A 25,456-nucleotide genomic window follows, 5' to 3' on the forward strand; every position below is an offset into this window, starting at 1 on the left:
AAATAACAGGCCGCGCGGCAACTTGCCGCTGATTCTGCAACGGGCAATAGTGGCAAGGGGACAGCGGGGCTACAGGCTCAGCGCTGGGGGAGGTAGGGTAATTCATGCCCTCCCGGGAGCCACACAACCCCAGCACGCTGGAGAGCCGCACCCCGGGCAGGCGTGCTGCAACCCCCCTTCCTGGCACGTCTCTCGCCTCGTCACAAGTTGCTAATCACGTACCAAGGTCCCTGGAATTTGGGAGCGCACCGAGGTCAGCTCCGCGCGGGGAGGGCGCCCAGCGCCAGCGGCTAGAGACCGGGGCAGCTCAGGCTGAGCCGGGGCGGGGGGTTGGAACTTGGCAGGGTGGAGCCGGGAGCGGGGCGGGGCGGGGCTGGGATGCCGAGGCTGCCTGTGGTGGAGGCTGCCGGGAGCTGGGCAGCGGCGTCTCCTCAGTCGTCCCAGCTGCTCTCAGGGCGGGAGGCTTCCGCGGGCGCTGCTGAAGCTCTCGGAGTAGCTGCTACTGCTCTGCTCTGCTCCCTCCTCGCCCTTTGTTTCAAGAGCCCGCAGGCCCGGGGTGCGGCTGGCCTCGGGGACCGCCCTCCCACCCCCCATGCCATGGTTTGAAAGTGCCAGCTGCCTGGTCACCTGGGGGAATCGCTGTGCAGCTGGGAGGCACCGCGGGCCCTGCGCCCTAGTGTCGGCTCTTGAGGCTGCTACTGCTGCCTGGTGAAGAGGGATTTGCAAGGAGCTGAGCCCTGGTGCAGCTGCAGCAGCCATGGGGCTGCAGCCCTTGGAGTTCAGCGATTGCTACCTGGATAGCCCCTGGTTCAGGGAGAGGATCAGAGCCCATGAGGCCGAACTGGAGAAAACCAACAAGTTTATCAAGGATCTGCTTAAGGATGGAAAGAACCTCATCGCTGCAACCAAAAGTGAGTGGGAAGGGAGAGGGGGGCGAGGAGGTGCTGGCCGGGGGGCAGTGTGTGCAGTGTGGCCACGTAGCCCCTTTTTGTTGCAATAATAAGACCGATGCGGTGCTTTGCAGGGGCGTGTCCCTGTATGTGGGGCAGTAATCGGCGCTGCATCAAGGAGAGGTTTGCTGAGAGCCTCCTTGCTCAGACCAGGGAGGTTTCCTGCCCTGCAGGCTTTGGGTTGCCCCGCTGTCATCCTGGGTGCGAGCTGCTGCTCTCCTGTGCCGCTAGCAGCTGCTGCTGCAAAGTGGCTTGCCTGAGCTGGGAGGGCAGATGGCGGTGTGCCTTGCAGAAAGCCAGGGTTTCCTGCCGGCTGAGGCGCGCGGAGAGAGAGAGAGTGTGGTATTTGCAAGAGGTGCCAAGTTGCGTTCAGCTGGGGGAGAGGGGAGCCTGCCGCCTCATGCAGTTTTTAATTTTTTTACGCTTCGTGTGAGGAAAGGTTTTGCTCTGAGTTTAATTTAGTTCATTTCCCTCATCACCTTTCGCTCTAGTTAGAACCATCTTATTCCAGCGCGAGGAAACCGCTGTCTTTCTGCCCTTGTCATCGTGGGAAAGTGATAACAGGCCTGCTACTGACAGCAACTCCCTTTTAACAGAACTTTTTGCAACCTCAGTTACATCTCTGTGATTTCCTGGCGCAGGCCTTCCTTATTCTATGTCTTTAAAGCCCACAGCATGCTTTGGATACTGTATGTCCACAGTACCATGACACTGACTTTGTGCCACACACTGCATTTGCTTGTGTATTTTCCATCCTGAAAGGACGATAGGGTGTGTGGTCATAGTAACTCTCTAAATTCCACTGAATGCATCCGATGAAGTGAGCTGTATCTCACAAAAGCTTATGCTCAAATAAATTTGTTAGTCTCTAAGGTGCCACAAGTACTCCTTTTCTTTTTGTCTAAATCAAGTTAATGAAACATCATGGTTGGGGTTTTAAATGCACAAAGATGGCTACATCATGGTGTGGGGGGTACCATACCACTGAGTGGCATGACTACATATTTACATTCTTGTCTGTAGTGTTGCATTCACATAACTTCTTAAATTTTAAGTTCAAACAGGCTAGTGTAGTTTATAAATGCTTATTTGAAACCAATGATGATTTAAACAATCAAATGTATTTATTTCACTTTGATTTTCACATATGCTGGCACTATGTTCCCTAAACCAGTGGTTTTCAAACTGCAGGTCGTGACCCAGTACTGGGTCGCACCGAAGGGGCTGTTTAAAAATCCCATCGGCGGTGCTGCTCACCACGCTGGTGTGGCAGGTCTGGCTCCTAGGCAGGAAGACCACAGGAATCTGCGTGCTGCCCCCGCCCTGAGCACCGGCTCTGCACTCCCATTGGCCAGGAACCAGCCAATGGGAGCTGGGGGAGGGGTAATGCCTGTGGGTGAGAGCTGCTTGTGTACCTCTGCCTAGGAGCTGGACCTGCTGCTGGCTGCTTCCGGGGCACAGCATGGTTTGCAGTGCCAGGACAGGCAGGAAGCCTGCTTTAGCACCCCCTCTGTGCTGCCAACCGGGAGCTGCCCTAACCCCCGCCCCAATCCCCAGCTCTAACCCCCCCACCCAAACCTGGAGCCCTTTGCTCCACCTCAAACCCCTCATCCCGGCCCCACCCCAGAGTCTACACCCAGAGCCCTGACCCCCTCCCACACCCCAGCCCTGAGGCCCCCCACCCAGAGCCCTGTCCTGCACCCCAAACCCCTCTTCCCCGGCCCCATCCCAGAGCCCTCACTCCCTCCTGCACCCTTGCCCCAGCCCTGAGCCCCTCATTCTCAGCCTTACCCTGCAGCCCTCACCCCCAACCCTCTGCCCCAGCCCTGAGCTCCTCCCACACCCCAAACCCCTCATCCCCAGCTCTGTTGGGTCGTGGGCATCAACAGTTTTCTTCAACTGGGTCTCCAGAAAAAAAGTTTAAAAACCACTGCCCTGAACTATACTGCTCCCTTGAGAGCATGTAAAATTTGAAAATGCAGACAGCAGGGCCCAGCAGCTGTAAATTGGAAGGAATTCATCAGATTATTCATGGGACAGAATAAGTGGCTGCAGCTGGGGAGGCTTCTGTGGTTGAAGATTTTTCAGATATCTCATTCTACCCATGTAGAAGCAGGGCAGAACATGTATATCTCTGCTTCGTGTTTACTTAAATGGGTAAAGGGCAGAGCATGCATTATGCCCTTTTCCCTTGTTTATAACACATCTTTATTTGTTGGGCAACACATTTTCTGCATTTGATAAGATATGTTCTTTGGAGACTGCATGCATGTCCAAATCATATAGATTTGAAATCCAAAATTCTTTAAAACTGAAGTGTGAAGTAAAAATATTTCTGTGTTCCTAAACTTGTGAAAAATCATTCTTTTCCCCCTTTGCGTGGATACCTCAAACAGCTAGATGGAATTGTCTGAATCTTTTCCAAAACTTCCATTTCTGGTCTTAGTCTACCCACATGAAACTTCATATAAAAAAGTTATATAACTTTTAAGGCGTGCGAAAGGTACTGACAATGCTTTGAATGAAAGTATGCAGTGTAGTTGTAGCTGTGCTGGTCCCAGGATATTAGAGAGAAAGGTAAGTGAGGTAATATCTTTTATTGAACCAACAGAATTGAGGATATTGCTCACCTTATCTCTTGAATGAATGTGTTATCTTGATGATAACCACAGTGTTACTTTAATAGCCTTAGTTTTACTGGGTAAATACTTTTGCAGCGCAAATTGTGCCTACTGTATTAATTGACGTTTCATCCTATTAACTCTTCTGAGTAGAGATATTGTATAGAAGGGGGTGGTGGGTGCCATTGATTTTATATATCTAGTCAAGAAAATTAGTTGCATTGTGACTTTGCCAATTGTGGATTTTTGCCCCTATGAGAGCTGTTTCAGCTTTTGTCACCCATAAATACTGGAGGCAAAAGACTATGCCATAGGCATTTCCTGAAGGCTGACACTTAGTATTGGGTAGTAGTTGATTTTCAGCTTAAGAAGAATAAATTAAAATCATTAATATCAGGATTTTTTTTAGATTGAAGTACTCAACTATTTGGATTTTGTTTTTGAATGGGAAATTGTTTAATGGTAAATACAACTTAAGGTATATTAAATGTTATTCTGTAAATTGGGTTATTCAAGATCATTTTTCTCATGCCATCACCTGCAGCATCATATCTGTACCCTCATCATTTATGATAAATACAGAACTTTCCTTTATTTTATTTTTTTAAAAAAAGAAACGAAAAAAACGAGCAACAGCTGACAAAAACTTCATGATGCTCCTCTCCATCTTCTGCTGAATGTGAGGGAAATCCATTTAATTGAATAAGTCCCACTTCCTGTTTAACTGCGAGCACTGTAAATGACTATGACATTTGCATTGGGCCACATCCTGAGAGGTAGTAAGCATATGCCACTCCTCTTGATGACAGTAGGAGTTGTCACTGCCTTTCAGGATCAAGGCAGTAGTATTGTTGTGGTCCCCCTCTTATCTTCTTTATTCTCCCTTCCTTTTCAGTTATACTAGGCAGTGTTTTCTCCCCAGTTCAAACTTGTTTATAAGTAAAAGTTGCAGAATTAATGTTATTGGTACACAAAAAGAAAAGGAGTACTTGTGGCACCTTAGAGACTAACCAATTTATTTGAGCATAAGCTTTCATGAGCTACAGCTCACTTCATCGGATGCATTTTGCGAATACAAACTAACACGGCTGTTACTCTGAAACCTGTCTTTGGTACACAAGTACATTACCAATAAATAAACCATCTCTGCTGCAGCCTTAACTGAAGTTTCTAGTTTTCAACATAAGCCAAACTTCGTGTTGCTTTAAACTCCAAGTTCTAATTCTTTCATGAATCTGAAAGGTAACCAGTTCTGACTTGAAGTTCTCTTGTGTTTCCTGTCTAAAACTTTGCATCATCAAGGTGTCATTTCTTGAAACCAAAGACTGGAAAGAAAGAAAGAAAGAATAAACAAACAGTGGTTTTAGCTATTCACTGACCTGTTTTCATTACACTTCCCTTTTTCCATATTTAAGTTGACTTTCTTGGGGGGTTGCTATTAAATGTATGAAACAGTACACACATTTACAATAGAAATATCAATTATTTCTCAAGAAACTCCAACCATTTAGGATGTAAAGTTTGTTTTTTGACAGGATCGTTTCTGAATAGAGGTAGCCACTGGGGTTTTGAGAGATACTGAATGAAAATGCACTCAGTAAATAAATGAATCCTTAATTTGAGATAAAATGTGCATTTGAAAAGTTTGTTTAAAGCTGTTAAACACTCTACGTGATTATAACCTACATAGCCCCAACATAACAGGCATTCAGATTAACATTTGAGGAACAAAGTCATGTGACTCTTGATCAACACCAGTTTTTTAAGCTTTCAATGTGAGTGTCAGCTAAACTTGTGTCTCAGTGGCTTGGGCTAGTAGCATTGTGTAACGGGTACTAGCCCTCAAAGGCTCTGGAATTGTGGCCAGTTTAAATAGTTATGATGGAATTAATTTGTAAAATACGTAAGGAAATGGAGAAAGCATTCAATCTGAAAAGTATGTAATTTCTGTAGTTTAAATGATTGCTCAGTAAATGTTTCAAAGAAAGCATCTGATATTGGTTCTCAGCAGGTTTGCTTTTATTTAAAAAAAAAAAAAAAAAAAAAAAAAAAAGGAAAACCTGTTCTTTGTTACAAGTAATATTGTAGATTATTTAAACTGATAGATTTCTAAATATCTCTCTTGCTCTTCAGTAGGATGATTATGGTATTTGTTTACCTTATGAATTTTTCTAAGGTTGCAAAATGGAAAATAACTAGTTCACTTTGTACTTGCATCCCCATGGCCTAGCACAGTGCTATAGTGTTTGTTGGAAACGCTGCCAGAGAATGTTTACTTTTAAAAAAAAATAAAATAATGGAATTTAAAAATATAGTGGAAACATTTCTGTTGATCTTAAATTTTGTAATTTTGGGCCATATCTGATCTGACTTTCTTTTAAGAAAGGTTTACACGGAGAGCACAGTCCTCTGCTTCTTTTTAGCCTGTAGCAGCCATACTTCTTAGTGCTCCTTGTAATTAACATACTAATAGCATGACTTCCCTGCTAATGGAAAAAGTTGCTATTGTATAAGAAAGTGGTCTGAGAGTCTTTCCATTCAGCCCCACCCAAAAGAAGGCATTCATCTTTATGTAAATGGAATGGTATTGCTCTATAATAGAAATGTCAAACTAATTCTGTGGGGAGGACCAAATTATAATTTTTAAATGTGGTCTGAACTGGGATTACAAAATTAGTGCCATAGCCTACCTTCTCTCCTCTGCACATCTTTCACTAATGTCAAGGAGAGGTTTGCCTGAAGATCAAGGATAGCATATTGTCTTTAGTCATCATTGTTGTCTTCTTTCTTGTCACTTCTGTATTTGGGGTTGGCAACTTTTATAGCCTTTTTCCAAAACTAATGATTTTATGCCTGGCTGTCATGCAAATTGGTCTCTCTAAGGTCCGCTGATATCCAGTCCATGTACAAAGTCTTTGGCTTCTCCCTGTACATGATAATTTCTATCCTATCAGTTTTTTTCCACTGAATGCATCCGATGAAGTGAGCTGTAGCTCACGAAAGCTTATGCTCAAATAAATTGGTTAGTCTCTAAGGTGCCACTAGTACTTCTTTTCTTTTTGCGAATACAGACTAACACGGCTGCTACTCTGAAACCTGTCTATCCTACCAGTATAACTCTCAGGTCTCTATTGGACATGTCCATACTAAGGACTGTTGCCTAGCCTCCCTCAACTTGTCTTCAATTGGGGCAACCCGCATTAGGTCCCTCACAATCTCACTTCATTTCCTATCATGGAGCAATAGTCTTTAACTAGTAGCTCAGCTGTCTTATGAAGTTGTTATTGCATTTGGGATCAAGTGGTGGTGGTGGTGTGGGGAATGACGTAGGACATTTCTAGGACCATAGCTAATTCTGTCTTTTGATCATTTTGTGCATGCAGTAGACCAATTCTTACTTGCAATTCAGAATTTTTACCTGCAATATTTGAGATGCTGGTTGTTAATGTCATCATTAGGCTTCAGAGTCAATTGAAATGAGTGGTGTAGTTCACACTTTTCAGAGCCGTTGGGTAGATCACATTTGGTAGGCTTCATTCAGAGTCTTTTTTTTTTTTTTTTAATAAATGAAAGCTTATGTTCTGCAGAACTTGAGTCTATCATAGAAGCTGCAAAATAGGCTGGATTTGTTGTGGAGACTGTAGTTTGAATCCCTGGTTTGAAACTAAATTGAGGGTCAAATGAGAGAATTGCTGCTGAGCCTCAGGCAGGAACATTCCACCTTCCAAAATTAAAAGATGCTGACTTCCTACTTTTGCATGACAGTTGTTGCTCAAATGGGCATATAACACACCGTAGAGACTTTACTGGTTTTAGAAAGTGAGAAAAAATAGAGAGTGTGCTTCATCTGGGGATGGTCTACACCGGGGTGGCCAACCTGAGCCTGAGAAGGAGCCAGAATTTACCAATGTACATTGCCAAAGAGCCACAATAATACGTTGGCAGCCCCCCATCACCTTCCCCACCCTCCGCTCCCAGTGCCTCCCACCCACCGATCAGCACCTCCTCCTCCCTCCCCTCACTTTCCGATCAGCTGTTTCATGGAGTGCAAGAGGCTCTGAGGGTGTGGGGGAGGAACAAAGGCATAGCAGGTTCGGGGGGGTGGGGCAGGAAGGGGTGGAGTGGGGGCAGGGCCTGTGGCAGACCCAGGGGTTGGGCAGTGAGCACCCCCCAGCACATTGGAAAGTTGGCGCCTGTAGCTCCAGCCCCGAGTCGGTGCTTATACAAGGAGTTGCATTTTAACTTCTGAAGAGCCTTATGTGGCTCCGGAGCCACAGGTTGGCCACCCCGGTTTACACTTAGAAGTGGTACTGGTGTGTCTGTTGGTTAGAGGGGTGACTTTTTGCCACCATAACTACTCTGGAAAAGCCCTAGTTTGGACACAGTCATACCTGTACAAAGGTGCCATATACTTATATTTTAGTTCCTGAACCAGATCACTCGAGGGTGTGGAAGTCCAGAAACGCCGAGTCTCTTTTGAGTGACTGACCATTGCCCCTGGGCTGGTTTAGAATGAGTCCTCTGGGGTTTTAATCTATTCATTCTGGGCAACTGTTCTTCACTGCCTTGTACCTTGTGTAGTCATACCAATGCAAAGTGGGGCTAAAGCAATAAATTCTAAGCTGTTTAGGGCAGAGACTGTCTTGTTGTTCTGTGTTTGAACAATGGGGTTCCATGGTGCTCTGAGGCACTATGGTACTAAAAATAATAAAATACTTCGTGGCATTGTGATTTGGTAGTGTTTTATATCCCCTTTGCACAGACATGAATGGGTACACATGAATCAGGCCCAGTGAATTTAGTGCTGGTGTAATTTGTCAGACTGATGGCCCAGAACTTGACATCCTAGAATTCACCTGAAACATACAGCACAGGCAAGAATAGTGCAGCTTCCTTGCCAGTGTGCTTCTGCCTTCTCCTGAGGGAAAGGTAGAATAGTTACGTCTTTGCTTATTTTGTCCTTGGCCTTTCTTCTTGAGACTGTCAGCAGTGGTCTGGTGGTGGTTTTTGTGATGTGTACTAATAATTAGAATAAGAATACCAACTTTCTTCTCACAAGCTACCTGTGGTAACATGTATGGTCACTGGTGACCTAGAACCTGGAGCTCTGTATCCTCCTCCCATGCCCCTAGGCATTCCAGTTTCCACCTCTTTGGGTCCTAGAAACAAGCCCATTCTTAATTCCCCATACATTATTAGTGTCATTGAACTCAGTAGGAATTTTCTGTTAAGCATGTGTGTTAGTGTTTGCAGGATTTGAGCCAGCACTTGTAATTTCCCCTCTTAATCCTTGGCTGCAAACTTTTTTGTTGTTGTTGTTGAGAGGGTGGTGTAAGTGTTTGCAGAGAGCAACTACAAAGCCTATTCTGTGAATTTGTTAGGAAATTCTGTTGAATTTTATTTAAAAAACAAACAAGTCCCTTTGTTTCTGGTGCTACTTATTGGTGGAAAATATAGAATTAAAATTATTTCTGCTCATTTTCTTGTTTTCCTAAAAGAAATAAAAGAAAAACAAGGCATTTGAAACGGTAATGTACATTAACATTACATACTTTGGGCCTATGTTTGGTCTTCTGTGCTTGGTGTGAAATGTTAACTTTTTAAATTAATCAACATATAAAATGTTCCAAAAATATGAAGTGAAGATGCAACATAATTTAAATGAATATTACCAAGCTTAATGCTCTTGGAAGGTAGTTCATAGCTTTATAGAGTAGTTTGTATGACTGGCAGTTGTTATATTGGGGATTTTCTTTTGGTTTTATCTTGGGAGTGTGGTGCTAGAGTCTTCCTCTTACGTGACTTCTCTGAATTTCTAAATAAGATTCAGAGAGAGTTTTATGACAATAGACTAGTAGTGGTAAAAAAAACCACAATGAATGTATACTACAGTAAAAGCTCTGTTATCTGACACTCAATTAACCAGAAAGCTCAATTAACTGGTATTTCTGATCTCCCAATAGAAATCTTCAATCTAATAACCAGGACAAGTATATTGCCCAGCACGTAATGCAATTGCATGTTCTGCACTCTACTTTTATGCAAAAGAGGCAGAAGACAAGTAAGCAAGCTGATATCAGGGATTTATTCAGAAAAGCAGCTTCCAGAGTGTCATAGGGTCCTTACAGATTCAGCCCAATCTCCTGCACTTTATACATCTACAATGATGATTGATGTTGTTGATGATGGCCCTGAGGCACTGCAAGATCCTGAAGTGTCTTCCGAATCATCAAAGAGAGATTAAATTATGTTCCATATAGTTTTAGTGTGAAGTGTATTTTTAGTGATCTGGGTGTACACCCTGCACTGCCCATAGTTATATGTAGTGTCATAAGAGAACCTCATAAGAGAAAACTTTACTTGTATACACCTAAGTGCTTCAAGAAACCAACTACACTGTAGTGCAGTACTACTACTGGATTGGTGAGTACCGGTGTACTATTTTATACTTTATTCATTTTATTGTATTCTGATTCTTTGAAAATTGGTATTCCATTGGTAAAGTATAATTCAGAATATTCGATTAACCAGCATCCCCCCCCATTTCCCCAATGTGTCTGATAACAGAGCTTTTACTATAGTATTTTTCAGGTATTTGGAACATTTTGAGGGGGTGGCCTAGTCGCTTCAACTCTGATTGGAAGTAGAACTGTCCAGTGAGTGTAAGAATGCACATTCAGGAACGTGTTGCAGTCCCCATGCTGCATTGGAATTGGAAAGAGGAAGTAGAGCTGAAGTCCTTTAAGGGAGAGCTGAGATAAGGCATGTGCTTACTACAAGTTCTTGCTTCAGAAAAATGTGTGATTTAGCGTTTCTGAAAAGCAAACTATGAGTTGGATGGGTGTGAGTTCTCTTTCCATGCCTACTTGTGCAGATGGGGTCATGCTATCATTATGTTTTTGTGAGAATGGCTCTTGTCTTATTCCAGCTAGTCAGTTAACTTTTTGCTTTCCTTTCTATATTTCCTTGTCCCAAGATGGAATATTTTCCCCTGTTGTTCTAACCTTGAGCTATATGCCTGCAATGGCTTTATGTTGAATTGGGGAGTTCTTGCCAGTTGTTTATGGTGAGTTACTCCCTTGTGGGAGAGAAGTAGCAGGAAAAGCTACCTGCAAAAGGCGGGTGGGGGCATAAGGGACTTAAAATAAAACATTTTCTGAATATTTCCATCTCACACCCTTAACTAAGTGCACCCGCCTAAAGCTGGTCTTCAACCTGGGATTCTGTCTGTCTTCCTGGGAAGATTAGCTCAGATGGAGATGAGAGGCTCATTAGAAGGTTCACGTTTTTATTTTCCTGTTAGGTTTGATTTGTTTTCCTTGGCACGCCCAAGTCCTGGATTTAAAAACAAAAAGTTGTAACTGGACTCTAATTCTACACCTTCTGTATATGCTGAAAGTTTGATTGGATTATTGGTATTGTCCATCATGGAGGATTATCCCAGTTTAAACAAGCAAGGTAAACTGGGTATCTTGCAAAGCATAAATGTCTGAATAGGGCTCTCCTACCTCAGCAACGAGTTTATCAGAAGTAATAGGATTTTTTGTAGCAGAAATTGGAATGATGTCCTGAATAAAAGTATGCCAGGAGACAGCATGCTGGTAGCAAGTATTCTCTAATTTTAAAAACCAGTTTGTTCCCTGTATTTTTTTTTTTTTTAATTGCATGCTGTGACATTCCCCTATGGTGTTATCTGGACCAGTGATCTGCTAGGTGACTCCAATCCTTGACCCTGGGAGCCAGCCTTACCCTGCACTGCTGTGAGAACCCCCACTCTTGAGCTGTTCACGCACAGCCTCTGGCATGTAAGCCGCTCCTTGGATTGTGCAACCAAATCACAGTAGCCAATATTTCTGGTCCCAGACACAACCCTAGGAACCTCCGTCTTGCAATGTCCAGTTATGCCCGCTGGATGCCGCAAGCTTATATAAGTTCGTCAGTTTAACAAAGAAATTGATATGTACCAGGCTCGTTATCCCAAGGGGAGCGTCTGGCACACTTCAAACCAAACACACTGCTTCAGGTAGAATAAACAAACAGATTTATTAACTATAAAGATCGATTTTTAAGTGATTATAAGTCAAAGCATAATAAGTCATATTTGGTCAAATGAAATAAAAGCAAGATGCATTCTAAGGTGACCTTAACACTTTCGATGCCCTTACAAACTTAGATGCTTCTCACCACAGGCTGGCTGGTTGCTCTTCAGCCAGCCTCTCCCCTTTGATCAGCGCGTCAGTCGCTTGGTGTGGTGTCTGTAGATGTAGGTGGAAGAGAGAGGAAGAGCATGGTAAATGTTTCTCCCTTTTATCATGTTCTTTCTTCCCTCTTGGCTACCCTCCTCCCCCCGTCCCCTTCAGAGTCAGGTGAGCATTACCTCATCGCAGTCCCAAACTGACCAAAGGAAGGGGGGTGGGGTGACTCACTGGAGAGTCCAACAGATCCTTTTGTTGCTGCCAAGGCCAGCGTCCTTTGTTCCTGTGAGGCTGGACTGGGTTTGTCCCATACATGCCCTGGTGAGGTGTGAACTGCCTCTCTGCTCTTGGGAGAGTTTTTGCCTGGGCTTATTTTAAATCATGAGGATACATTTTCAGCCTCATAACTATATACATGAAATTATAACCTATAACATTACTATAACATTATTGCAACAACAGTTACTATAACATCACCATAACAACAATGGTCGGTGTACCATTAGCCTTCTGAAGACACCCGACATGACAAACTTTGCATTGGATACCACACAATCATGTTACAAGGATGAACATGGGGGTGCTGGTTGTTTCCCCATGGTACAGAGCATCACACATGCCACACGCTGCTTATAAGTAAGGAATTGAAATGCATGGTGAAGAAGCTAAACTTCCTATTGAACTTTTCTTACTGCAGCCCTACAAAAAGATAAAGCTATTTCTTTGAACCTGAAAATGTGAGTGACTTGAGTTCAAGTGCATCCTCTCCGAAGCAGAGACCCACAAGAAATAGCCTTATTTTTCTTTTGGTTCCATTCTGTAGTTTTGAATTTTCAATCATGCAAGCTGCACACTAGTTGTACTCTTCCAGTAGCATTAAAGATATTTGAGCACTACAAAAAGCCTTTTAAGTTGATGTGCTGAGCCCTTGCAGCCAAGATTACAATGAAACAGTGAATTGTTAGGAAAAGCCTAATTTTAAAAAAAGATTAACTTGTAAATAATTGAAGGAACATGCTGCAATGTAACAATGGAACAGATAAACTTTTCAAGCCCTAGTTTGTAGAGGTGGGGCCACTGTTCCGTAACTGTCAGGTGGCTGAGTTAGCAATTGATTAATCCACATAAAATGCAAAGTGAACATTTTGTAGTTTCAAAGCATGTTTGTCTTTAAAGATGTATTTGGTGTAATTTCAAAATAAAACAATACAATTTGATTTTTTGTGCTTTTTATTTTAAAAAGTGAATTTGTAAGCTTTCTGTGCTTGTTTACTGCAGAAATTGACAGGTATAGTTATAATGGAATGATTATTTCACTATAGCTATGCTAGTACAACTCCCCCATGTGGAGACTCTTCTTCCAGAATAATTGCTCCACTTCCAAACTTTCCTGCTGTTCAGTAGTATTATAGTACAATTAACATCCTATGCAGCCCTGGGCAAATCACTTAGGCTCTTTGTGCCTCAGTTCTTCATCTGTAAAATAGGGACAAATAGTACTGTACTTCCCTGCCTCTTAAAGGTGTTGTAAGGATAAATACATTAAAAATTTGGAAGCACTTTGAGATACACTGATAAGAAGGATATGAGGTAGATGATGATATCTTAGTTCTTTTCTCGTGCTTCCATTCCACTCCCACTGTCCCATCAAATCTTTCCCCTAAAATCAACTCCCTGTACTTAAAACAACTTTAAAATTATTTAAAATTCCTATTGTACCTCAGACAGTCTGAATAGCTGCTAATTCCTGTTTTATAGTCGACTCAACATTCATGCCACCAAGAAATAGAACTACCTACTTGGATAGCATTATGTACCAAAATACATTCATTATTTCTAATAGCAATGTGTAAAATTGCTTCACTGAATACCTCTAGATTCCCATAGGAAAACAAGAGATTGATTATATATATATATCAATCAATCACAGAAACTACTAAATCCAGTACATTGTTAAAATTATGGGCTCCACTCCACACAACATCTCTTCATAATCACCAGTTTGTGCCAGTAATTGAAGTCATCTTCATACATTCCCTCTTGTATCCTTTACTTTTTATTGCTATTGTACACTCTGGACAGCCCTAAAGCACGTTAATATTTCCATATTAGAAAAAATGTTTCTAATGTAGTTTTAATGTAACACAGTATTGAGAAAAAATGCCTGCGATGAAGTGGGAAACGTACCATTTTTTTTCATACATTGAGCTTCCATCTAAAGAGATTTGGTTATTGTATTTCAGGTATGGATTAGAGGACATATGTTACTCCCCCCCCCCCATCTCTTTTCTCCCTTATCTGTTCATTTCCTTACAAAACATTCTCTTCTTTATTTTATTTTGTAAAGTAAAAGTTGAGACTACTACAACTGTGAGGAAAGTCTCTAATTTGCTCACGTACATGATTTTAGTGATATCTTTTAGAAAAACTCTTATTTGGGCTGTAAATACTGTTTCAAGTAAAGTGACTTCTCTGCCAGGTAAAAGTTAATTTAAAAAGAAAACATTATCTGGGTCTATTATAGTGTTTACAGAAAAACAAGATGGAGATAAAAGAGCTACCAAAATGAAAAGCTATTTCAAACTATAAAATAATGCATTTAAACCTGCATTTAAAACCTGTGCTTTTGGTTCTCTGATGCTTGTTAAATTTCTCTCCACAGCATTAGATGTCAAACAATTAACTGGCCTTATGTTTAGAATTAGTACAGTATTGCATGATGTGAAGAACACATTTTTGTGGACTGATCTTAGTCCTTCGCTTGTGGGCTGGACAGTGCTGGCAGTTACCAGTAAAACTGGTGGTAGTAAGAACAGCATTTGGATTGGGGTTGTGGGTGTTCAGAAGAGAGGGACTTCATGTTTCATGCCAGGATTCTGGCAACTTTATTCTAGCTGCTGCTGCTTCTCATGTCCTTGTCACAAACAAGATGTTTTTCCAGAAGTACACAAGCGATGGCCTTTTCCATCGCTGCAGCGGGGTCCTCCTTCGTAAAGGTCTCCCCAAAGAGTTGGCAAATGAGCAGGTGCTCAACAACCTTATATAAGCACGGCCAGAACAGTGGTTTTTTGTTTTTTTTTTAAATCAGTTTTATAATCTCACTTTAATAGTTGTGTTATAAATGCCACCCCACAAATGCAGGTCAGGAACTAAGCTTTATACTTCACAATAAAAGGGGAGTTTCGTAGGACATCAGAACCCAGTTTAGCAGGACTTTACGCTAAGAGACTGCAGGTTTGGGACTGGATATCTGGAGTTCTAATCCTGACTGTTAATATTTTTTCTAAAAGAGATGCTCCAGTTCAAACAGGAATTATTTGGGGAAGTTCTATGGCCTGTGTTACTCAGGAGCTCAGACTCAATAGATGATCAGTGGTCCCTTCTGGCTTTAGACTTGTTATAAATATAAAGGGAAGGGTAAACACCTTTAAATCCCTCCTGGCCAGACGAAAAACCCTTTCACCTATAAAGGGTTAAGAAGCTAAGACAACCTTGCTGGCACCTGACCAAAATGACCAGTGAGGAGACAAGATACTTTCAAAGCTGGGGCGGGGGAGAACAAAAGGTTCTCTCTGTCTATGTGTTGCTTTTGCCGGGTTCAGAGGAGGAATGCAGGTCAGAACTCCTGTAAAGGGTTAATAAGCAATCTAGTTAGATATGCGTTAGATTCTGTTTTGTTTAAATGGCTGATAAAATAAGTTGTGCTGAATGGAATGGATATTCCTGTTTTTGTGTCTTTTTGTAACTTAAGGTTTTGCCTAGAGGGATTCTCTGTTTTGAATCGGTAAGGTATTTACCCTCCCGATTTTACAGAGGTGATTCTTTTACTTTTTCTTCAATTAAAATTCTTCTTTTAAGAACCTGATTGCTTTTTTCTTGTCCTTAAGATCCAAGGATTTGGGTCTGTGTTCACCTATGCAAATTGGTGAGGATTTTTATCAAGCCTTCCCCAGGAAAGGGGGTGTAGGGCTTGGGGGGATTTTGGGGGGAAAGACGTTTCCAAGCGGTCTCTTTCCCTGTTATATATTTGTTAGACGCTTGGTGGTGGCAGCAATAAAGTCCAGGGGTAAAAGGTAAAATAGTTTGTACCTTGGGGAAGTTTTAACCTAAGCTGGTAAAAATAAGCTTAGGGGGTTTTTCGTGCCGGTCCCCTCATCTGTACCCTGCAGTTCAGAGTGGGGAAGGAACTTTGACAAAACGCTATGAATGACTTGCTGTATGGTTTTGGGCAATTCCCTTCATGTTCCTACTTCCATTACCATCCCCTTCTATGAAACTGTTTCTCTTATGGCTATTGTGAGGATTAGTGTTTAAGTACTTTGAATAAGTGAGTGCTGTATGCTAAGTTTACACTACGAGCTAGGGGTGTGATTCCCCTTCTCATGTACACATACTCGCGCTAGTTCTCATTGAGCTAACATTAGTATAAATAACAGTGTAGCCGTGGTAGCATGGGTTGTGGCAGCAGATGCATAGCTGAGCCGTGCCGAGTACCTACCCATAGGTTTCAGGTGGATTTGTACTTGGCACTGCTCAGTCATACTTCCGTTGTCACTCCCGCAGCTATGCTTCTATTTGTGCTAGCTCAATGAGAGCTAGTGTGAGAATGTGTACACGAAAAGGGGAATCGTACTCCTATCTCCTAAGTATAGATGTAGTCATAGAAAAGTGCTCAGTGTCAAGTTACTATGTAAACTTGGAACCTTCATACATCGGCTGCTTTTAATATCTTGTGCAATGATAGTCCTCCAAGACCCCTCTTGTAATGACAGGTTTCAGAGTAGCAGCTGTGTTAGTCTGTATCCGCAAAAAGAAAAGAAGTACTTGTGGCACCTTGGAGACTAACAGATTTATTTGAGCATAAGCTTTCGTGAGCTTGCTTCGATCAGATGCATCGATGAAGTGAGCTGTACCTCACGAAATTTGTTAGTCTCTAAGGTGCCACAAGTACTCCTTTTATTTTTTCAAGACCCCGCTGTTACTCTTTACTTCAGACTACCTCTACATTCAGCATTTGAATTAAACCATAATGTTATAAAGTGGAACACATTCCCCTTACAAAGAAATGTGCTAAAAATAGACTGATGGGAGTCAACCTTTATCCTCATACCAGAGAGGTTTTAGATATCCTAGCATGGAGAAAACTGCTCTATGAGCTCACAGAGCAGCTGTACTGCACTCTCTATGCTGATTCTTGGAGTGGAAACTTCAGCCAGCAGTGTTTGGCTTTTGCTATTTCCTATTGCAGACAGTGTAAGGAATTTTCTTATGGGAAATACTCATCAGTAATTCAAGAGGAAAATGGGGCATACTAACCTCTCATTGTAAGCCCTATATACGTTTATTGAAAGCCACACTTCTTTAGCCTCATGGAAAACATAAAAATACCTTCTGTATTAGAGATGGTGTTGCTTGTTTTCTCTTCCTCTTTGGTGCATATGTGCATGTGTTCAATCATTGAGAGGATTTGCAAGGAAAATGGCTCTTTGTTTTAAAGAATTAGTTCTTTTCTGCTACTTTATACTGGACATGTCTAAATAACTTCAAGAGGATTTAGTCTTGGCTTGGGTGGAACAAGCAAACTGGAATAGATTACTTTTGTTTATTATTTGATTAATAGTTAAAGAAAATGTGGCTATGTAAGCAGAAATTTCTCTAAATTTCTCTATCTAGCCCTCCCTAAGTCCCCCCAGCCCCTCTCCCCTTTGGGCAGAAGCCAAAGGCAGTGCGTTGATTCTGCTTGGTCATGGTGCCGCCAGGCCCCCCCCCTGCACAGCAGATGCTGGAGTGGGCAAACTGGGAGCTGTGGCCATGGGAAGAGGCAGTGGCGACCTGCAGGGAGAGATGCTGCTTTTGCTGCTGTCTCTCCTTGCAGAGCTAAAGCAGCGGCCCCTCCCTGCAGTTCACAGCTGTTTGGCACTGCCTCTCTACATGGATCTAACACAGGGGTGTGCAGTCCTTTTGGCCTGAGGGCCACATCCCCACATCGGGTAATCGAAATTGTATGGAGGGCCATGAATGCTCACAAAATTGGGGTTGGGTTGTGGGAGGGGGTGGGGCTGGGGATGAGGAGTTTGGGGTGTAGGAGAGTGCCCTGGGCTAGGACCGAGGGGTTTGGAGGGCGGGAGGGGGATCAGGGCTGGGGCAGGGGGTTGGGGCATGGGGAGAGGCTCAGGGGTGAAGGCTCTGAGCAGCACTTACCTCAAGCGGACCCGGAAACAGTGGCATGTCCCTTCTCCAGCTGCTATGCCGCGGTGTGGCCAGGCGGCTCTGCATGCTTCCCCATCCACAGGCACTGCCCCTGCAAGTCCCATTGGAGTGCTGGAAGGGGCCATTGGAGCACGTAGGAGCCAGAGCGGGGCCATGCTGCGGCTTCCGGGAGTCACATGGTGCATCCCCCGACCCTGTGCCCTGGCTGGAACTCTGGAGTGGCCCCGACCCAGCTGCCCGGCCAGAGCGGGGCAAGCCCCAGACCCCGCTCCCCCACAGTAGGCGCCAGTCTCTGGCAGAAGCTCCTATCCCTGTCACCCCACCACAGGGCAGAAGCTGCCCCGAGCTTCATCCCCAGTCTGGTAGGTGGAGAATGGGCTGGGCTTGGGGGGCTCCGGGAGCCACGCTTTAACTGTAAAAGGGCCACATGCTGGTCACGAGCCATGGTTTGGCCATCCCTGTCCTAAGAAGTCACTTGGAAGAAATATTCTGCCCACTTAGAGGCTCATGTTTGAAAAGAATTGGACGCTTTAGCCCTAAAGAGAGTTCTAGAATTTGGTGTATGAAAGTCATTCTGCCTCACAGACACGTTTGTCTTGGTTCTTCTTTTTTAATGGAAAATTTACATTTTGTTAATGGTCAGGAGTTGGCCTCACATGTCTTGAGGTTATCCAGTGTTGCTCTCATTGGAACGTTGCTTCCTGAAAACTATAATTAGTGTAGTAGTTGAGAGAGAGATATGAACAGCTGTTGAAATTTCAGTTTGTGTCACTGGATGGGCGGAACTGGTTGGAATTCCAGAAGCGATAAGTATAAGGAACTAAGGTGGAGCGATTATGGAACTTCCTTTGAAAACAGTTGATAGTAACCGCGTGGCTTCCAACCTATTTTATTTATTTTATTTTTTGTTGCGGGGGGAGACATGGGAACTCACTTCTGCTAGGCTGGTGATTGGAAATGCCTCTGCTAGCTCCCAGCTCATGTCATTCTTCCTTGTCCCATTTCAATTCACTCCCATCTCTCCATTTAGCTATCTTCTGTGTTCTTGTTCTCTCTAGCTCTCCTCCTCCTTCTTTGATCTATTGGCTCTTTTAGTTTTTTTTAATATATATATTTTTTTCTATTTCTCTTTGGCTTCCTCCCATCTTCCACTCATTGTTTCTCATTCACCAGAAACATATTCTTCTCCCTGTGTGGCCTGGTCTACGAGTCTACATTTTTCTTTGGAAAATCACCGTTACTAACACCAGTGCAGCTTCACCAGTAGTACCAATGTAGAGTGTAGTCTAGACAAGATTTTTGCAGTTATCAGCCTCTAATACTGTATGGTTTTGACTTGCTCTGAGAAGGATTAAATGCAAAATGATTGAGCAACTTCCAAGGAAAGCATTGCATAGTTTCCAGCTTTTTATCCTTATTTTGTTCCTGACTCTAAAATGGGGATGATGGTACTTGCCTTGGGGTTGTTGTGAGGTTGTTCAGTGCTTTTGAGAACCTTTGTGGCACAGAAGTATGAAGTGTTATTACTGTTCTAAGAACATAGGAACATAAGAATGGCTATTCTGGGCCAGACCTGTGGTCCATCTAGCCCAGTATCCTGTCTTTTGGCAGTGGCCAATGCCAGATGCTTTAAAGGGAATGAACAGAACAGTGTAATCATCAAGTGATCCATCCCCTGTTGTCCAGTTCCAGCATCTGATAGTCAGAGGCTTCGGGTCATCCAGAGCATGGGGTTACATCTCTGACCTTCTTGGCTAATAGCCATTGATGGACTTATTCTCCATGAACGTATCTAATTCTTTTTTGAATCCAGTTATAATTTTGGCCTTCACAACATCCCCTGGCAACAAGTTCCACAAGTTGACTGTGCGTTGTATGAAGAAGTACTTCCTTTTGTTTGTTTTAAACCTACTGCTATTAATTTCATTTGGGTGACCCCCGGTTCTTGTGTTATGTGAGGGAGTAAATAACACTTCCTTATTCACTTTTTCCACACCATTCATTATTTTGTAGACCTCTATCATAACCCTCTTAGGCCTGATCTACACTGGGGGGTGGGGAGGGATCGACCTAAGATATGCAACTTCAGCTACAAGAATAGCGTACCTGAAGTTGACGTATCTTAGATCGACTTACCTCACATCCTCACGGCGTGGGGTCGACTGCCGCCACTCCCCCATCGACTCTCCTTCTGCCTCTCGCCGCGGTGGAGTAGAGGAGTCGACGGTAGAGTGATCGGGGATCAATTTATCCGTCTATACTAGATGCGATGAATCGATCCCCGATAGATGGATCACTACCCGCCAATCTGGCGGGTGGTGTAGACGTACCCTTAGTTGTCTCTTCCAAGCTGAATTGTCCCAGTCTTTTGAATTTCTCCTCATGAAATCTGTTCCAAAACCCTTAATCATTTTTGCTGTCCTTCTCTGGACCTTTTCCATTTCTAATATATCTTTTTTTGAGATGGGGTGACCAAAATTGCATGCAGTATTCAAGTGACCTCACACTTGGTAAGGCAACTCACATCCTGCTCCTGTATTTTCCACTCCATGCATCTGATGAAGTGGGTTCTAGCCCACGAAAGCTTATGCCCAAATAAATTTGTTAGTCTCTAAGGTGGCACAAGGACTCCTTATCGTATTCAAGCTGTGGGCATACCATGGATTTATGATATGTGCTGTCTTTATTATCTATTCCTTTCCTAATGGTTCCTAACATTCTGTTAGGTTTTTTTGACTTGTTGCTGAACATAGAGCAGGTGTTTTCAGAGAACTATCCATGATGACGCCAAGATCCTTTTTGAGTGGTAACAGCTAATTTAGACCCCATCATTTTATATGTATAGTTGGAATTATGTTTTCTAGTGTGCATTACTTTGCATTTATCAACATTGAATTTCATCTGCCATTTTTTTGCCCAGTCACCTAGTTTCATCTGTTTGGATGCTACTGACATAGCAAATGTTTTCAGCATCCAAAGGGTTAATTAATGGGCAGAAGCCAGGAAATTTAGAGTTACTGCACTCATTTTATTCTTTACTTACCCTGTTGTGCCTAGGTATTGTAGGGGTTTTACTAGTCAGCAGTTTGGCATGTTCTGTTATTTAGTACCAATGGGGTGAACTAAAGAAGGAATTTCTGTTTCTCTCTGTTCCCATTTTGATCTGTAATAAAGTAATGTACAGCTTGGAGGTGTGTTTTGGTATTTAAGTAAATCTGGCCAGGAAATTACTGTTACCACCAGATAAACCCCATTGGAAGTAATACCAGCCTGAAATGAAAACAAAAAGTGATTGGTGAGATAACTTTTTTTTAATGGAAACATTTGAGTCAGGATTTTCCTGGTCCCACACCCATTTTAAATTCCTGATAATGACTTTGTTCCATGTGTACTAGTCGTGTTATGCATCAAGTACAGTATCCAAAATATAATATATTATAGCACCTCTTTTTGTCTGAGGATCTTAAAGAATTGTGTTTTTTTTGTTGATTAGCATATAGAAATGCTAACGCAATGTTGTTACCTGCCATTCTTTAAAGTATTTTAGAGATACTGATGAAACCTCTCAGCATCCTGTGGGGTAGATTAACTATTAGAGCTATCTTATGGATGGATGAAGTGAGACTCAAAGAAGGTGAGTGAGTAGCTTACCTAGGATCACCCAGCAAGTCTATCAGAGTTGGAGTTAGTAATTAGAAAACGCTTCTCATACTCAGTGCACTAGAATACTCTGCCCTGTGAGATCGTTTGAGCTGAAAACATTAGGTTTTAGATTCCCTTCTCTTCCCCTCTGGTTTTCTGGACAAAGTTACAATTTCATGTTAGACCAACACCACATGAGTGGCTGTCTCACAAACAACAAACCATTTTGGTGTAGGCAGGGCTCTCAGTCAGTTTTAAATGAAGGAGACAAAATAATTGTTTTAATTTCAATGTTACACTGGAACATCTTACAAACACCTTCCAAGAGGAGGATGATCACTTCTGCCTAAATCCTTAACCCTTGGGCAATGCCAGAGCAAACTGGCTTTGCACATGGAGTGTCTGCAGGAGTAGTTTTCCTGTTTCTCCTCCCTCCCCCACCCCTCACTTTAGTCTCTTCAAATTTGGTCAGACACCAAAGAATTGCCTTGTTGTTAAGCCATGTCCAAAGTTTCCAGGCTGACCCTGTGCGTAATAGTATGATCTCAGTGAACAGAAATCTTTCACTTGTGTGGGATGACCAAAACATTGTTTTGTATGCCCGTCCAAAAAATTCTAAGGCTGACAGTCCTGTTATTGTGGTGCTCACCACTGTGGTATCTGTGCTCCACAAGTGGATTTGGCCGGTGGATCCACTCCTAACCTATCCTGTCCTTAACTTCTCTTCCACATGACTACAGAGAGCCAGCATGGAGAAGAATTTTCTTTCATGGCTTCACCCACCTTAGCCCCTCACAAAAATTTTGCAGCATTTATGGCCCGCCACAGTTTTGCTGGGATGTGAGATTTTGCTTGTGAGATTCATTTTAAGGCAGTTTTTAAAGTGAATGAGACTTGTCAGATCTGTTGCAAAAGTCTGGAGTTCTTTATTTAGTCATCCCTTTGTCCATTGGGGCACAGATGAAGAGAGGGGGAAGTACATATCAAATCCGAGGAAGTGGTATATCTAGATTCATTAAACATGGAATAGCTCTTTAGGGTTGGGAGTAACTCCTTCACGTTTTATGTAGAACTGCTTCAAAATGTGCAAGTCTTACTACAACTTCCTGTGACTTAAGGGAATGAAAGGCCTATCTGCAATACAAATTAAATGACTTTAAATTTGTGTTATGGGCTGATTTTAAAAGTGGTGATAAGAACCATAGAAATCCCTATAAATAAACCTATTCCATATCACAGTGTAGATCAATAGGATAACAACAGGTAGTACTGGACTTTTTCTCATCGTTCTTTGTATCTGACATGGTTCCGAGAAAGGAGGTGGTGATTTCTCACTCCCTGCCACCTGGAGCAATATTGTCCCTTCTGCATGAGATCCCACTGGAAAATGCTATAGAATCTGCCCCGAAACTACATGAATCTTGGGAGCCTAGAACCATCTGTGTGGAAGCCCTGTGCTGGGGGTTCTGGCCCCTGGCACCATGGCTCCGTTAGAGTTGCTCATTCAGACTCCCCTGTCCTGGGGGAGGAAGCAAGGGGTTCTGTCAAAAAGATAATATAGGGCCAGGTTGTGTGTTTCTCCTGTTTAAATGTCACAGAACCAGAGAGCAGAAGTAGTCGGGGCCCCATGGAAAGGTCTCTTTGGGGTCCATTGGGAAAGGCAGAGTGTATGTGACCGTCTGTGTTTTTGTTTTCCGCAGCCTCTGTCTGTCTGTCTACCTTCTTCTCTCCTTTCCCTGCCTCCCCGCTTCCCCACCACCCCAAATCTTGCAGTATTTATTCATATGAGCATTCCTATGGACTTCATAAGAATATGGGCTGCAGGGTGGGTCCTCAAGTCATGCTTTGAGTTGTATTTCAGGATTTGAAATTGGATTGTTAGGTGTGGCTTAAATCTTACTTATCATAGCATTAGCTGACTGTTGCATTAGATTAGTAATAGCTACAGTACTCAGAATCTATTTACTTTTTCATTGTCACATCCCATGGCAATTTATTTTAGGACCATATCTGTTCCGCCCACATATCTTCCCTGAATCTGTCAATAGAAAGAATAGCTATTATTTCCATTGTACAGATATTTGTATAATCTCTGTGTAATCACCAGGTACAACAAATATTCAATATCTCACAATTTTATGAAATTATACCTAACTAAAAATTAATTTTTAAATGTGGTGTTGCAGCATTAATTGAGCAATGGATAATTTGTATGACAATATTTGTTCTAATGTTAAAAGTGTAGGTATGATGCAGTCCCAGATTTATATAAAGTTTCTGAGTTTTGCTTTATATCCAGTTTTAAAACCATTGCTGTGTGGGGAAGAGCTTTTTAGTACTGTGTGCATGTTCTTGTTTTAGTTGCACCTAGATTATTGCATCCTAACTTGACTGTAATAGCCCATGTTCCAACAAGTGCTTATTGACTGTAAACTTCTCCTTCATGTTTAAGACTTTTGAATGGCTTTGCACCATCATAAGTCTTTTTTTTTCTTTTTCTTTTTTCCTTCCTTCCAACATATTTTCCAACTTGTTCTTTAACTTGTGCACAGGCCAGCTATTTGTGAGACAGGAGATCTGGAGCTGTCTGTAATTGTCCCTATGTTTAACAGTTTTCCCAGTCTGTCTGTAGTTAGGGAACTTTTTAAAAGTTTACTTTTTTCTTAATTCTTTGTATTTGTATTGTAGAAAGCTACAAAACGTTGGTGCTTGTGTATGGGGCACCTTGTATAAATACAAGATTGAGTGAGTTATCTTTATCTACAAAAGAACAGATTGATTGGCGCCCAAGTCAGTGCATGTTGGCTGTCTAGGGGTACTTGACATCTGAGAGAAGGAAGTGAATCGTTCTTTTCTTGGTCCAAAAAGACATCAATCACACAAGTGTGGAAATGACCTTACATGAAAAATCTAAAAGAAACAACCAAAAAACCCACAGCATTGTGAAAATCCTGGTGTGCAGATTTGGCTTTCACTTCAGGTAGCTCCGACCCAAAGCAGTCCTTTCTTCAGTTACTGGGGAATGGCTTCACCAGGATGATTTATTCAAATACATATTTTCCAGTGTCTTAAACATGTACCTTTTCCATACATCTCAGTTATGAAAGCTCCTCCATGCGCCCCTCCCCCCCCGGCGCAGGTATCTTTATTGTAGCCAAAGCAAAGGAAGCCTGTGGACATTAATGATGATAGAACTTCTGTTCCAGTACTTCCTATTAATGGCTTTTAAATTATAGGCTTGTGTTTTTTCCCCTCTTCTACATGTACAAGGATACAGCATATAGCCCTGGAGTTGCTGTGCCACCTTTCTGTGGTCTGAGCTCACACTTGCTGCCTCAGTTTCCCCGCCTCAGTAACCCCACAAAGACTTTCAGGTGTTCGGTGGCAACACCCTTGCTTGGGTCTTGTTTACTGATATAAAGTTCAAGAGGAAAACAAAACTTCTGGCGGAGGCTTTTCCTTCGGCCAGTTTGTTCTCTGCTTAGGTGGTATTGTCTCCTGTGTAGGCATCCTGGCTTTCCCTCTAGATAGAATATCATCCCTTCTCGGGACCACTGTCCTTAGTAAGCACACAGTTGTCACCCCAGTCTCCAACAGACTTCCTGAGGGTCTGCCTTCTCAAGTTCTAGACACTTTTCAGCCTACTTTGCTCAGTCTCTCCTGTCAGCCCCTTCTGGGCTCTTTATGAGGCTCTCCCTTGCCCTTATTATCCAGGGCTTCCTGAAGTCTGTCTTCTCCTTCTGGAGAAGACCCAAGGCCGCCTCTTCCCTCTGCTTCTTCACAGCCCTCTGTGGTCTACCTCCAGAGGCTTGATTTAGCCATGTGACCTGCCTGTCAG

At 42.7% G+C, this 25,456-nt stretch overlaps 1 protein-coding gene across 5 annotated transcripts in view; it reads left to right on the forward strand.

Moving 5' to 3' along the window:
* The first annotated feature begins 221 nt into the window (after nucleotides 1-221).
* The window catches only part of ARHGAP10 (Rho GTPase activating protein 10), a 247,263-nt gene continuing 222,028 nt past the window's right edge, over nucleotides 222-25,456 (forward strand). For 3 of the 5 annotated variants that reach the window (XR_006290642.1, XR_003563785.3, XM_043545789.1), the window contains exon 1: nucleotides 382-911. Coding sequence is in view for 3 of the 5 variants with exons in the window: in XM_043545789.1 (XP_043401724.1) it covers nucleotides 758-911 (154 nt within the window). In the remaining 2 variants the exon portion in view is untranslated. Of the gene's footprint in view, nucleotides 912-25,456 lie in introns of all 5 variants that reach the window. The other 2 variants (XM_007055702.4, XM_027818097.3) reach the window with 2 other exon arrangements.

This window comes from Chelonia mydas, chromosome 4, assembly GCF_015237465.2.
Source record: "Chelonia mydas isolate rCheMyd1 chromosome 4, rCheMyd1.pri.v2, whole genome shotgun sequence".
Classification (NCBI taxonomy): domain Eukaryota; kingdom Metazoa; phylum Chordata; order Testudines; family Cheloniidae; genus Chelonia; species Chelonia mydas.